Below are 14,124 nucleotides of genomic sequence, written 5' to 3'. Positions count from 1 at the left end.
CCTTTCTGCCCCATGACTGGGCTCTGGCCTCCAAGGCCCCCGGGTCACATCAGCTTTTCTCTGCTACCCCCCCCCCCCCCAAATGAAAAAGCAAACTAAAAAAAGAAAGGCAATTTCTTCTGCAGTGCCTGGTTGTCATGGTTACAGCAGTGAGCAGCCGCACTTTGCTGGCCAAAAATAATATCAATAATTTGGTAATTAGCTTCAAAATCTTTTCCTGTAAATGGCAGTTATCAAGTACAAGGTTCAAGAGGAATGAGAGAGTGCAAAGGTTCAGCCCTGCCATGTGTGTGACACGTCTGCTTCACCTGGACAGCTTGATGAGAAGTCACTCCAGGGGGTCACTTTGTCTTCCACCCCTTTCACTATGTTCTGCTCGTTCAGATTTCATTGTACCCTACACCCCAAAGATCTTTCCGTTAGCACTTTCATAGCCCAGGTTGTATCTGTCAGATGTGCAGATTGGCATGACTAGCGATTCCTAACCAGTCTGAGTGAGTTGCCCCTGCAGTGGGCTGGCATCCTGTCCAGATTCCTGCCTTGCGCCTGATGCTACTAGAATTGTCTCATCCCACCCACAGAATTAGCTTATTATGGATTTCACCTTGTCCGCTCTCCTGTGGACACCCTAGCTTGGAACATAATTTGCATTTAGAGGCACATGCCCACCTCAAAACCACACATATGCTGCTGAGACACCCCAGCTCACTTTTTTTTATTCCACTCGCTTGTCAATTTAATTTTATCATTCCAGTCCTGCTGTGGGCCATATGGTCTCCCCAGTAGCACTTAGAGTGAGGACTTCATGAAATAGCCTCTTGCTCTGGTCATTCTGGGGTTACACAAATTATACTGGAGAGAGTGGGAAATGTGGGAAGTTAAAAGTTTAATGGATCATACTGTTCAGTGAAGGGGTTAGCGGTGAATGGGTGGCACTGAGAGAAAAATGTTTAAGAGCTGCACAACCCCGTAGTGGTTCTTTTGGGAGAAGATTAGGGGACAGTAGTTGCCACCAAGATGAGAATGCAAGGGTGGGAAGTGAATGTGAAGAAACCAGAAAAGCACCACGTGAAGCAGCAGGGAGATGTATACCTCTGCGCTGGAGGGCAGCCAGTCCATGGTGCACAAAGGTCCGCCCGGCCCACCCTTCACATTCACAGAGATCACTTCAGAAACAGGAAGAGGAGGAAAGCAGGCACGCTGCAGATCGACCCTCTTTCATGTGGAAATGAATGCTTTGAAAAAGACTATTGAACCCCCCCAACGACCACTGAAGAAATCAAGCGTGGAGCACAAGTCCGTGTGTATTGGGGCCACATTGCCAAGTCTCAAATGCAGTGTTGAGGGAAGCCCGAATCCCAAATGGAGAGAATATGGGGGCCGCCGGAGGATACACACTCACGCGCTGCGCTTTTACTGCATTTCAAAAGTGACGCGGCTGGAATTCTGTGTTTTGTAAAGAAGCGCGAGGGGAGCCTTTGATGTGTGCACCCCAGCCCCGCTGTGCTTCTGATAAATATTTATAACGTCTTTTATGGCAGCTAAACGCACCGTTATAAATATTGTAGCACTGCAGCTCTGCCTTATCTTCCATTGGCTTCCTTCGGAGATGAAAAGCAGCTTTTCAGACAAGGGGAGTCGAACCCACCGTGAGTGGCTAGTCGCAGCCCCCTGTTAAGGCTGGGCAGTGGAGTTCTGAACTGGCACCTTGCCAGTGAAAGGGGGGGGAGGTCATTTGGCTCAGGGACCCCTGTTTCTTTGTGATACCAGAAGGTTGGCTGTTGGGGGACATTGAACCAAACCAGTGGCCTACAACACCTTTAGATTATTAGCACAAATTATCAATTTTAACTGGTCAGCAGTACAGCGAACTGCAGCTGGAAGGGGCAACGGAGCCCAAGGCCAGCTTTGTGCACGTAGTCACCCTAAGAAAGGGGGAAAACGGGGGAGATTTTGTCTCAAATGTTTGGGGATAGACATGGATCCAGCTTTCTTTTTTTGTTTTGTAGTTAATTCATAGTATCATCATGTCCCAGTCATCCGGTCTCAGGCAATGAAAAATACATGCTGACCATTGTAGCCGGGGTCAGCAGGTCACCATGGTGCATGTGCCATGCTGACCTTGTCCCTCTGCCACTGGAGAGCACACACAGCCCTAGCCTGCATGGGCACAGGGGTAGAGCTGCACTGTTATGGGCACATGCCTGGTCACTAGGAAGTATCCACTACTAAGGCAGGAGCAGCTTCTCGATCCCTTGAGAGAATTTGTGCCTTCTGTCCAGCATGACATCTGGAAAAAGCGCAATTGTCGGTATCGCTTTCATCGTTAAGCTCTGACTCTGGTCACTATTTTTAATCTGCTGGGCTATTAGCAGCTCGAGCTTTTGAAGCTGCCGGCCTGACTAAACCAGGCTTAGTCTTGTGTTACCTTGACATCTGCAATAAAGCAAAGATGAGATGGTATCCACATTCAAAGAGTCCTTCAGGGGGCTAGTGGCATCCCTACCGTGTTTCAGAGAATGGACCGCCGACAAGAGAGTAAACGGCTAATCAGACAATGTCAAATTCAGCCAACCTCTGCCACCAGACCTCGGGCAGTGGTCACAAGGAACTTGAAATGCCTGCCAGGACCCCTTGGAGTAGTGGGGTGAGGCAGGTCTTTCAGCACTAAACTTAGCTTTACAGCCATTCAGTCCTCTCTCAAGTGCGCACCTGCTTCCCTTTTCTGCTCCGTGCAGCTTCTTCCCACTTAGGTTACTCTCGACTGAGGGAAAAAAAACATCTGAAATGAGAACAAGTGAGAAGAACTTGGAGGACATACAAGCCGGATGGGCGCGGAGCAGCAAAGGGAAGGCGCTCGACATCAGAAGATCAGCTAAGAGCCACACTTCCCAATTAACTTCTGGTAAAGCAGGACGGCAGTAGGCTTTAGGACTTAAAAAAAAAAAAAAAAAAACAAAAAAAAAAACACCCAAACTAAAAGCTAAAGATGGAGGAGGAGAATGCAGCTGTACACGAGAGAGGGGGCTAAGTGAATCCTTTCAAGTGTGGGCCTTGTCCAGCATAGATTAAAAAATATAAATAATCCATCAATGGATGTACATTTGCAGACACGGACATGGAGGGGAATGACTTCTAGTAGGCCCGCTCAGAAATCCCACACTGTGAGGCCAACATCAGAGCAGAGGTGTGACATCCTCCGCCTAAAAGCATCAAAGGGGCTCAGCATCCTGTCCTGCAGGGGAAGCACGGGGCCTCAAGGCCAGTGGGCATAGACACATGGGAGGAAAGGCAGAGTGTGACACACACACACACACAAGCGGTCAAACCATTTTAGAACGGCCTCTCGCCCTCACACAACTTTTCTAATTACTGACATGCGATGGCACATGAATAAGCTGGGATCGGCAGCAGGAAGTTTCAAGGCAAAGGGGTCAGTGTGGGACCTTTTCATGTTGACTTTACAGAACGTGCCACTGGGAAAGCAGGTAGTGCAACGCAGATGGTGACAGCAGCTCACTAACAGCGCCACAATCCTGCTGAGCCTCAGGGTGCTCCCCAGAGTCAATATTAGTCTTTCTAGAGCCAAATATGTTGATACAAAGTGGGTGAACTGTCCTGTCACCCTAGCAAGTTTGTTAGGCACGTGGCGGGCAGCAGCCCGTTCAGTTAAAGAGGTCAAAAGGTGGCCAGCAACTATGTGCGTGGGCTGCAGCTGGCACTGTGGACAGAGAGGTCAGATAAAGGAGGTCATTCATTTGGGCAAACACCATATGGAGTGTGGCCAAGTTTCACAACGGTTACCCTGTCTAATACAAGCCATGAAGTGCTGCCACTGTAAAAGACAAAATCACGTGTGCCTAAAAGGTTCAGGCTCAACCCTGAACCATGCAATGGTCAAGTTTTGCAATCCAGGTAATGTCAATTTTGTGAATGAAAAATGGAGACTTGCCACCGCAGCACCTGCTCCTCTCTCCATCCACAGGGCCCCCAAAAGACCAGGTTTTACATGGCCATACAGGGTCTTCCAGCAATTTCTGGAGTAAAAGGCAGACCCAAATTGTGAGTGAAGTGGGGGGGTTGGTACACACATGTCTGAAGCACTCCACATTCCTAGCTGGGCCATCACACACAAGCTCAGCTTTGTTCACAGGACAGTTGCTGCTGGATTTCCCAGCCTTTTTAGCAAATGGTTCCCAGCAGCTGCAGACTGACAGCAGGGGTTCCAGGCGGTTTTCGAGCCACCATCCACACAACCCCTTCAAAGAGTGTGAAGGCACCAGCTACTCAAACTGGAGGAAATCTTCAACACCTGCAAAGCTTTTTGGAGGTGGGTGGGTGGGAGGTGGGTGCTAACCAGCACTGGGCACTGAGGGCTCTAATGTCAAGTTCTTGCAGTTGCCTCTGCACGGTCACTGGACCCCAATATGTAATCCATCATCTGTTTTGTTTTCCTTTCTTAGTTAGTCTCAATGAAGGAGTGTGTCAGCACCACACAGAACAAAAATTTGGCTCATCTGCCCATAAAATGCAAATCATGCCTGCTACATCTTCAGAGGTCCGCTATGAGTGTGGGACAACCCAGCTAATGCAGACTGGCTGAGAAGGAGAATGTGCAGAACACATGAAGAAACTCTAAACATAAGTCACGATTGGGCCTGTTCAGCACATCTACCTCGGGGCCTAGCACAGCAGCTTAAACACACACACACACATAACTAGCAGGCCATGACCCGCCTGTCAAAGAGCTCCAGCTCCCTGCAGCTGTGCAGCCTTCTCTTATGTCAAGTCTACTGCCAAGCAAACGAGTGACTGACCCCTCAACCAGCACCCCCTACACCACCCCAGGCAGCTGCAAAAGGGGCCACAAGAGCTATCAACTTACACGAGAAAAGACAGCAATCAAAACAACTAGAAGAGATAACTGAAAGCACACAAAATACAGGTGAACTATTTCCCATGAATCAAAGATTCAAAAGACTGTGATAAAGTGAGACACCACTACAGCACAACTTAATGGCAGTGAAGCGCATTTAAAAAAAAAAAAAAAAAAAGCAGGCCCACCATGGCCATGAACCTATAGTGTGTTTAAACTGGAAACGAAGACAGACTTGTCTGGTGGTAACACCTAGAAAAAGAATCAAAACAAACATCCGTAAGGGCAACCAATGGCAACTCGGCCCGCTGCTCACACAGGCAACAACCAAGACTGCAGTGTTTTTTTTTTTTCTTTTATTAAAAAGGATTCCACAAATAGGAATTTTTTTTGCTTGTTTTTCCATTTTTACTTCAAAAGTTGAGCATTACAAACTACCCAAAAAAGGTGGATGCTGAGGTTTGAAGTAATACACCGATCAAAGAGCTGGAAAGTTGAAGACTCCTACCTGCTCCCAGCAAGGACTCTGCACCACATCCAGCTACTGCTTTGTGCCTACTGGACTTCCAGCTTGAGAACCGCCTTGCGAAACTCAGCAGCTCACTGGCCAATAGCGACCTCTGCTGTTGAACGGCAGCATGACTCTCAGCCGGCCAGAAGCAATGCCACTCATAAAATGATCTGTGGCAGAAACATTTTGTTGTTTAAAAAGTGACCATCAGAGAAGTGCTCTGGGCCAGAAGGAGCCCAAAGCAATAATTCAACAAAGCAGCACAAACTCAAATATGAGCCAAAATGAAAGGCTGCTTGGAGAGTGAAATGTCAAGTACACGACAGAGGCTACCCAATCACAGTAGACTACTGTGATGGCAACACAAAAAAAGAAAACAAAACAAAAAAAACAAACAGATTGGCCACATTGGTGCAGGGAGGGACCACTTGGTACTGATATTTTAGCGACAAGAAATGAAGGCAACGTTCTCAGAGGACCAGTGCTGACAGGAGGCCGGAACTTTGGACGCAGAGAGCAGTGTGCACAATTTTCCAACAAAACCCCTGCTGTTCAAGTTTATGAATACAACATTGAAGAGTGGAGCAGTTTAACTTCCCCAAATCTGCACAAGCCTTAGGCCACACATTACACCTTTCTGGAGACTGAAGGGGGTTATTTTAAAAAAAGGGGAGGATGGGAAGAGGGGGAAAAAAAATTTCAAACCCCCCCCACCCCACAAGGGAGAAAAACCAAGCCCACTAATATGTTTATGTATGTATATATATATATATAAAAAAAAAAAAAAGCCTTCGACAAAAAGAGCTCCAAGTGTTTGTAACAAGCAGTCCAGGCTGCTCTGCTCCCTCCGCAGTCCAAGTAAACAAATATTCCCCCAAAAAAAAAAAAAAAAAAAAAAAAAAAAAAAAAAAAAAAAGGGGGGGGGTTAGTTTAGGCCTTCACTCATGGAACCCTTCAGTCCCAAAGGGAAGTGGACACATTGTACTCAAATGCTGGACAATTACACAGGAAGGCTGCATGCCCCAGCATGCTCAGCGTTTCTGTCTCTTGGAATGATATGTTGGCCTGTGCTCATCAGAACTGTCCTCTCCATCTTCTTCCCTCTCCCGCTTGCCTAAGTGATTTCTCTCGTTGTTCTGCTCATTCTCGGGGACCACTTCAGTGATAACTGGTTGTCGAGGTGGTCTGCCACGCTTGCCTTTTCTGATTTTCTGGGGCACCTCTGGTTCACTGTAACTTGCCTCGCCTTCATCGTCCTCCTCAATTTCGATATAGCTCTTGTGAGATGCAGCAGCAGCCCTCTTGCTTTGCCGTGGTTTCCGGATACCTTGCTCGCTGTCTTCATCATCTTTGTATTTCTCCTTCAACTTGGAGATTCGACGCTTCCTTTTCTTTGCTTTTGGAGTCTCTTCTTTTTCACTGTCTACATCCTCCTCCTCTTCCTCATGGTGTTTGTTTGCTTCACTAACCCGCTTGCGTTGTCTGCGGCGCAAGTAGTTCTGGTTTGGAAGGTGTTTGTGCAGCAAATCTACAAAGCACTGCTCAGTTTTAGCCAAGCAAGACAGGACATGGCTTCCTGATTCATTGTACTCCTCTGCATTTGAGAACACCAACTTTATGTCATCGATGAAGTCAGTTGGGTGGCGGTACTCTCTATCAGTGAATTTGGTTTGCATGGTCTTGAAGTCCATAGGATGCGAGATGACGTCAAAGTAGTCTTCAGCCTCCTCAACAGAAACAGGCTCTCTAGGGAAAGAAAATGTAAAATTTCTGGTCAGTAATGATAGCACCTACTATTTAAACAAAACACATCCCTTGTAGGGTGGCACGGTGGCGCAGTGGGTAGCGCTGCTGCCTCACAGTTGGGAGTCCAAAGACATGCAGGTTAGGTGCATTGGTGATTCTAAATTGTCCCTAGTGCGTGTTTGAGTGTGTGCATGTGTGTGTGTGCATGCGCATGCCCTGCGGTGGGCTGGCACCCAGCCTGGGGTTTGATTCCTGCCTTGTGTTGGCTGGGATTGGCTCCAGCAGGCCCCTGTGACCCTGTAGTTAGAATATAGTGGGTTGGATAATGGTTAGATGGACATCCCTTGTATCTATAATCTTACCTGAATGGCCAGCTGAACCTGAACTTCACCAGTTTGTAAAGGATCTCTTCACATTTCTGCATCTCCAGAACTTGCCTGCGAACCCCATGTCTAGAACCTTGCTGAACCTGGAGGAGAGAGGAAACAGGAACCACAACAGAGATTGTCACATTTCACTTTCACTTCCCAAACAAAAAGACACAACTGGTAGATAATTCAATACTGGATCCTACAAAATTAAAAAACAGAGTGGGATAAACTAACAAGACAAGACATTCTAGAATTTAATAAAAACAAATACTGGTCAACTAAAGTAGAGACTTGCAATAGCTTTAGCCTTGGGATTTCAGCATACTACCTCAAACCCAAAGTAATGATACCATGTTCACAAGTGAAAACCACCATTTGTTATTACAGTATGTGTATATAATAAATATTGAGATTATCAATATTTCTATTATCTATCTATTTATTAAATCTATTAAAAAAAAAAAAAAAAAAAAAAATAGTGCAACTCTAACCAATTCATCAATGTCGGCCTGGCTGCCTGGGCTGCCCCTCTGCCGTACACCTCGAGGGTTTTGAGGGGAGATTTTTTTGGGTTTGCGTCCAGGCTTGCGTCCTCGGGAGGTTGTTGTCTGTTTATTCTTGGCTGTTTTACGAGACCTCACTGTATATAAAAATGACATTGAATCGATGTGAAGTAGAGGCAGTGAATAACTTACAATACAAGCTTATAGCAGTGAAAAAGACAAACACGGTGCAAAATTTTCCACAGCAAGATCACTAATCTGAGAAAGACACGCATGATAATCTGCTTTGCACAGAGCTAACTTGTGAATTTAAAATGTTGTACTTTACCAAGAACACCTTAAAGTTAAAATAATAAACCAAAAGGTGAAAAACTCTAGGCCACTTACAACTGAAACCAGCCACCTTATGATCCTCATCAGACTCCTCTTCCTCTTCTTCCAACTCATCCTCATCCTCGTCTTCCTCCTCCTCATCTTCTTCCTCCTCACTCATATCCTCATTGTAGTTTCTAGAGCACAGGCATAAAAACTTCAGATTTTAAAACACTATGAAAATAAAGAATTCAAGGTAGCATTACGCATCTCTATATAAATATACACACAAATAAAGAGCTTCACTCAGTGCGGTTTTGATGTCGTAGCAAACCTAGGTTTCTGTAAACAATTTTAGAAGCAACAAAAAGGTCAAACTTTGAAAGACCTTAAAATAAAACAAAGAAAAATGCTGTCAACATGCAGGAAGCAGACAACTAACTATGCACTTGGAAGACCTTAAAAAAAGGTCAACAAAAAATAAATACCTTCCACGGGAGCAACGACGTGCCACAGAAGGCTGACAGGCTGGGCACAACCACTCTCCATCAGGAATAGCGTACAGTGCAGGTCTCAGACAGAAAAGGTGGAAAGCCTTGTTACATTCATCACACAGAATGAGCTTGTCATCCTCACCTAGAAACAAACATGGGCAAGGATTAGTCATGGCTAGATAGATCATAGACGACAACTTTTCTAAGCAACATGGATACGTGAAAAACTTCCATTTCACTTCTTCCACAAACCAATGTCTTGACCCATGTACTGGTAAGAGAATTAAGAAAGAATGCCACAAGACAGACAGAGACGTGCCTTAGTTCATTTTCTGGCTCATTAACACAGAAAACCAGAAAATGTACTGACCTTTCTTCCGACAAACTTTGCAACGGGCATTTTCAGCCGACATGTCCCACTTGATACACGCATCCAGCATGCCAAGAAGAACATGCATTCGAGAGAAGGTTTGGGATTCCCTAATCATTGTTTTCCATTTTTCTACTGCTGAAGCGACCTTAAAAAAAAGCAAAGAAAGTACAGTGCAATAGTGAGTATACAGAAATTAAAAAAGGTCAGGATTTTGAAAGAGCAACAGCCAATAATTAATTAGGTTCATCAACAACAGGCAGAAGAAACATTCTAGTTTAAGTGCCTCACGTACTCTAGCCTCTTCCGCCAGCTTCTTGTCCTCATCAACCTCCTCTGATTTACTGCTGTCATCTCCACCGTGTCTCCTCTTCTTCTGCTGCTTAGGGGCCATGAAACCTTGGAGGAATTTCTTAATAACACTATGCTGTAGAATTATAATACACTCTCCAAAGTCTCTGAGGTTTTCAATGGCTCGTACCTGCGTAAACAAAGTGTCAGCAAACAGATTTTTTCTCTATTCCCCCGAGGTATCACAATCATTAGCCTTTAAAAAAAAAAAAAAAAAAAAAAAAAGAAAGAAGCCCTTACCCTCTCTTCAAACTCACTGGTGTCATCCATGTAACCCAAGCCTCCCTTCTGAAGACGAGATGCCACTTCAAGAATGTCACTACGTAGAAACTTCAGTAGCTCCTGATGGCCATCACAAGTTTTGAGACCTGGACTAGGCTTGCGAGCCAAGAACATGGAGTGCAGGATGTCCTGAAACCTGATAGACCCATGGAAGACATTTGTCACACATACAAAGGTTGCAAAATAACAGTTCAAAATATCTTCCAATATAGCACGTTTTTTAAAGTGTTCTAAAAAATTATGTATACAGACATTTCAGGAAAACCTAATAATCCTGTTGTGCTTCAGTGTTGCTAGCTATGATGCTGATTTTTTTTTCTACACAATATATAAATTTAACCTTAACTTCAGACATTTGTGAAGGCACAAGCACCATTTTGTCTACTTTAATATTGCATACCTTAGAAAGAATACAATCATCTACTTAATTTCTCCAAAATATCATCAAGTCGAGCAAATGCATTAAATTTTAGACGTCATCAATACAAACAAGAACTGCTGACTGACAGTTGGGAAAACTGCTTTATGCTTGCTCTGGTTGATAGTAATAGATTACCAGAAATTGCCAAAATAAAACAAGTTTTTAAATTGCAAGCCAGTGGACGATATGCTCACTTTTCCTGTAGTCTGTGCTTGAGATCACTCTCTCTAACTCCTTGGGGATGAAGACTTTCCACCAACTCTTCCAGCTCTTTCTGGGTATCACACAAGAACCTGTGTAATGGAGAAACACTTTCAAGACATGCGTCCAAGAGCTATATCTGGTTTATTTTAACATTTCAGTACTATGGGTCGAATGATCTTGCGGCAAGATCTTGTTTGTTCTACTTCAAACATCTGTACAAGGGTAAGCTTAAAACTTTAAGTCAATAATAAGTATTTATCACCCTTCTCAAACCTAAACACACTTTACACATCAAAAAAGTAAAGGCTCTTTACTATAGTGTAGAATAGGGACAGGTATCGAAAACCGATATTAAACTGGTTGTTACCAAAATATCAATAAGCTCTTAGAAAAACTGTGGCACTATTGGTATTTTTGAAAAGTTAATTCATCCTAACATTAGTGGAGTTTTAAATTCCTAACCGTCCCCTATAGAGGAAGACATTGCAGGCGTAAGGTGCTCATATTTTAGTCTTGTGGCTGTGTGTTTACATTCTATGATCTCCAGTAATCATGACAGATGAGCTAAAGTGCTCAAAATTGTGGGCTCACTTTAGTAAATGTGATGATTATGCAGCTAAATCCATTGTGTGTAAAATGGTAGTTGCATGTAGATGGGATATCACTGGCAACCTCTTGAAATACAAGTACAACATCACATAAATGTGAAGCAGGGCAGTGTGCTGGAATGCTTCAAGAAAGCGGCTGCTGAAATGTACTCTCACTGCAGCCTTCCAGCTCCGATGCTACTTGAATTGGCCAAACTGAAAATGCAACTGTCCAGACATCATTAAGTCAAGGTAATGCTCATCATCGTTATAAAAGTAAGTCAGTAGTTATTAACTCAGGACATACAAAGTGAGCATCAGACAGAGTCAGTCAAGCAGCAGCCACAGCTTATCAGTGGTTACCAGAATTCAGACATCCACATCCACCCTGTTCTCCATCGCTCAAAAAAGGAGAAATGGGGAAGGAAAAACAGCAGAATGCCACAGGGGTTCAGCAAAGCATATTGTATAAAGATTTACAGCCCTTCACCACAGTGGAGTTGCGATGATTTAGGTATGCATAGTACAGTGGAAATCGCTAACTGCTAGGTAGTTATTTTAAGTTTGAACTGAGCCGTCCTGACAACAAAGGGATAAGTTATAAATTAACTTAAGTGTGTCCCTTTAAAACATGAGTTATGAGGTGGTAATAGCAATTGTTCATAAGAATTAAAATTGGATGAAAACAGTTTATCATGCATGATAAACTTATGTAATTATATTTAGAATGCTTTAAGACAAACAATGGTATTTATGTTAATAACTGGTTTTGGCTAGTAACTACGGCACAGGTCAGAGGTGAAGAAAAAAGGAGATTATAGGCAGAGGTATTGGTAAAGTTGTCAGCAAGAGAACTATATTTGAGCTTTTACCGTGAGATGTTTGTTAATATCAAATGGTAAACTTCAACTACAAGTTTATTTAACAATGAGCCGACTCCAGCACAGAGTTAACTGTCGAGAGAGAATACACAGATAGGCTGGTTGTTGGACACACTGTGTCAAGAATGCCAAACCGGTGAGTTGCGGGGCTCCATCTGTGAAAGGCTGAACAAAGGAGATGTTGGTGAGCATTACAGTTCATCGTCACTGTTGGATGTTGTTGCAGCAGACCTTGACACAAGTGTCGACTTGCTTCTCCTGGGAACAAGCAATTTCAATTTGCTCTGTTAGAGCAAAGAAGTCAGGCACCAAGTAAAGTGTGGTACCATTTACGAAGATTTAATTCTCCCCCCCCACCCTGTTTTTTGCTGGCTTAAGTTTAATAAGGGGATTTTACTTTTTTTAAAATGCTTTCAGAGAAAGAATTGTTGAATAAACTCAAACAGTTTTTCTTGACTTAAATCGAATGAATGTATGATTTGGTAGGAGATTTGGGATGTATAGATGTAATAGTAATAGTTTAAAAGCACAGGTAAAAGCAATGCAAAGAACAAACAAAATGGAGTTCTCAGTTGCGAGGGAAAAAAAATAAAATTTTTAAACCATAGGAAGGTAACGACATCCCTTAATGCATCCCTTGAAAGGGGGTGGTAACTGGGTTTATCTCACCACATTATGGAGAGTAGTATCGATAAGAGTATTAAGTATATCAATAAGCAGAATCAGTATCAAAATCTTAATGATAGAGGAGGACATTTAGAAACATGTTTTAACCTTGGAGGTCTAAAGGAGCAAACACAAATCTAAATGAAGTGTAAACAGGCATGTTAAACAAAGAAGCATATGGCCTCAACCAGCAACGTAATAAAGAAAATGGAAAAATTTGGGTAATAGGGTAGCTTTGAGCAGAGACACATTAGGCCCAAGTCTTGGGTTCAAATATTGTGTAGACCTTCAATATTCAAGTGTTAGCATAGTGTTTGTTAAGTAGCCCAGCACCAAAAACTGGGGTCCTCAATCACAGTCCTGGAGGGCCACAGTGGCTGCATGTTTTTGCTCCAACCCAACTGCTTAATAAGAAGCACTTATTGCTCAAGTAACACTTCTGTTTCACTTTAGTTCTCTCGCTCGTTACAATTTTGAACCCTTATTGCTTATTTTAGTCTTAAACAGCCGTATTCTTGATTTTTAATGGCTCCTAATTAGCAATAACATGCAAATGACAAAAGAGACCACCATTTCTCCATTTAGCTTGTTACCGTTTACACCAGTGTGTAATCATGCACTATTGGGTTAAATACTTGGAAAGAAATTGAAGAGGAAAAAGTGAAGGACTGAGAATTACTCATCCATTTTAGCCTTCAAATCATTTAGATGATATCCATAGAAAGGGAAAGAAAATCTAAGATATAAGAATTACCTGACAGAGTTAAAGCACTAACAAGCCATGAAATTAAATTATTGGCAAGAATTGCCTTCTAATTAAGCAACCAGGTTAGAACAAAAACCTGCAGCCCTCCAAGTCTGTGATTGAGGACCCCTGACCTAAAAGGAATGTCCATACTAGCTTAGACTACTCTAAAATTACCAGTTTCCTCAATCACTAAGTGAATATGCAGATTTCAAAAAAAAAAAAAAGATGGATGGAAAAAAAAAAAATCTTTACTGGCCTTTTTATTGTTTTCATGGAAAGGATTAGCAATAGTATCTCCCACTCTGGATGAACCTCATATTCGTTTTCTTTCCTGGTTCACCAGATAGCCAAAAAGTGATCAGAACACAATTTCACTTTCAGATTCATAGCATATTGTCATACAGTACATTGAAGGGTTCTGTGAAGATTAATAGTTGGTGTAGAGAGCTTTACTGGTGATTTTCCAGTGAGATACTCTATATGCCCATGTTTATTTACTGTGGTCAGTTCACTATTCCACTGCCTTTTTTGCATCTAAGCAAGTTTTGTTCTATCTGTAGCTAAGATATTTATTGGAGAAAGGATTATATTCTGCCATAATTCTTGTTCAGGTTATCACAACAGACAGCACATTTGAAAGTAATGTCCCATTAGGTGTGACTATATGACATGGCTGTTAAAACATTTGGTTTATGTAAAAAAAAAAAAACCAACACAACACAATTTGGTCATCTGAAAAGCACAATTATTACAATGCAGGTTTGAACAAGGAGGTATGGGTCTATCAATATTACTCATAAC

General features: G+C 43.0%; 1 protein-coding gene across 1 annotated transcript in view; it reads right to left on the bottom strand.

Annotated features, from left to right (window-relative positions):
- Positions 1 to 5,837: 5,837 nt before the first annotated feature.
- Positions 5,838 to 14,124, bottom strand: part of baz1b (bromodomain adjacent to zinc finger domain, 1B) — a 54,397-nt gene continuing 46,110 nt past the window's right edge. Inside the window, exons 12-20 of the mRNA XM_028806944.2 lie at positions 10,432 to 10,530; positions 9,775 to 9,952; positions 9,479 to 9,664; positions 9,184 to 9,331; positions 8,808 to 8,955; positions 8,395 to 8,516; positions 7,996 to 8,144; positions 7,496 to 7,602; positions 5,838 to 7,133 (exon numbers count right to left, since the gene is read on the bottom strand). Coding sequence (XP_028662777.1) covers positions 6,419 to 7,133; positions 7,496 to 7,602; positions 7,996 to 8,144; positions 8,395 to 8,516; positions 8,808 to 8,955; positions 9,184 to 9,331; positions 9,479 to 9,664; positions 9,775 to 9,952; positions 10,432 to 10,530 — 1,852 coding nt within the window. The 3' untranslated portion in view covers positions 5,838 to 6,418. The remainder of the gene's footprint in view (positions 7,134 to 7,495; positions 7,603 to 7,995; positions 8,145 to 8,394; positions 8,517 to 8,807; positions 8,956 to 9,183; positions 9,332 to 9,478; positions 9,665 to 9,774; positions 9,953 to 10,431; positions 10,531 to 14,124) is intronic.

The sequence above is a fragment of the Erpetoichthys calabaricus genome, chromosome 8 (assembly GCF_900747795.2).
Source record: "Erpetoichthys calabaricus chromosome 8, fErpCal1.3, whole genome shotgun sequence".
Lineage (NCBI taxonomy): Eukaryota > Metazoa > Chordata > Cladistia > Polypteriformes > Polypteridae > Erpetoichthys > Erpetoichthys calabaricus.
This window is presented reverse-complemented; position numbering and strand designations above follow the sequence as displayed.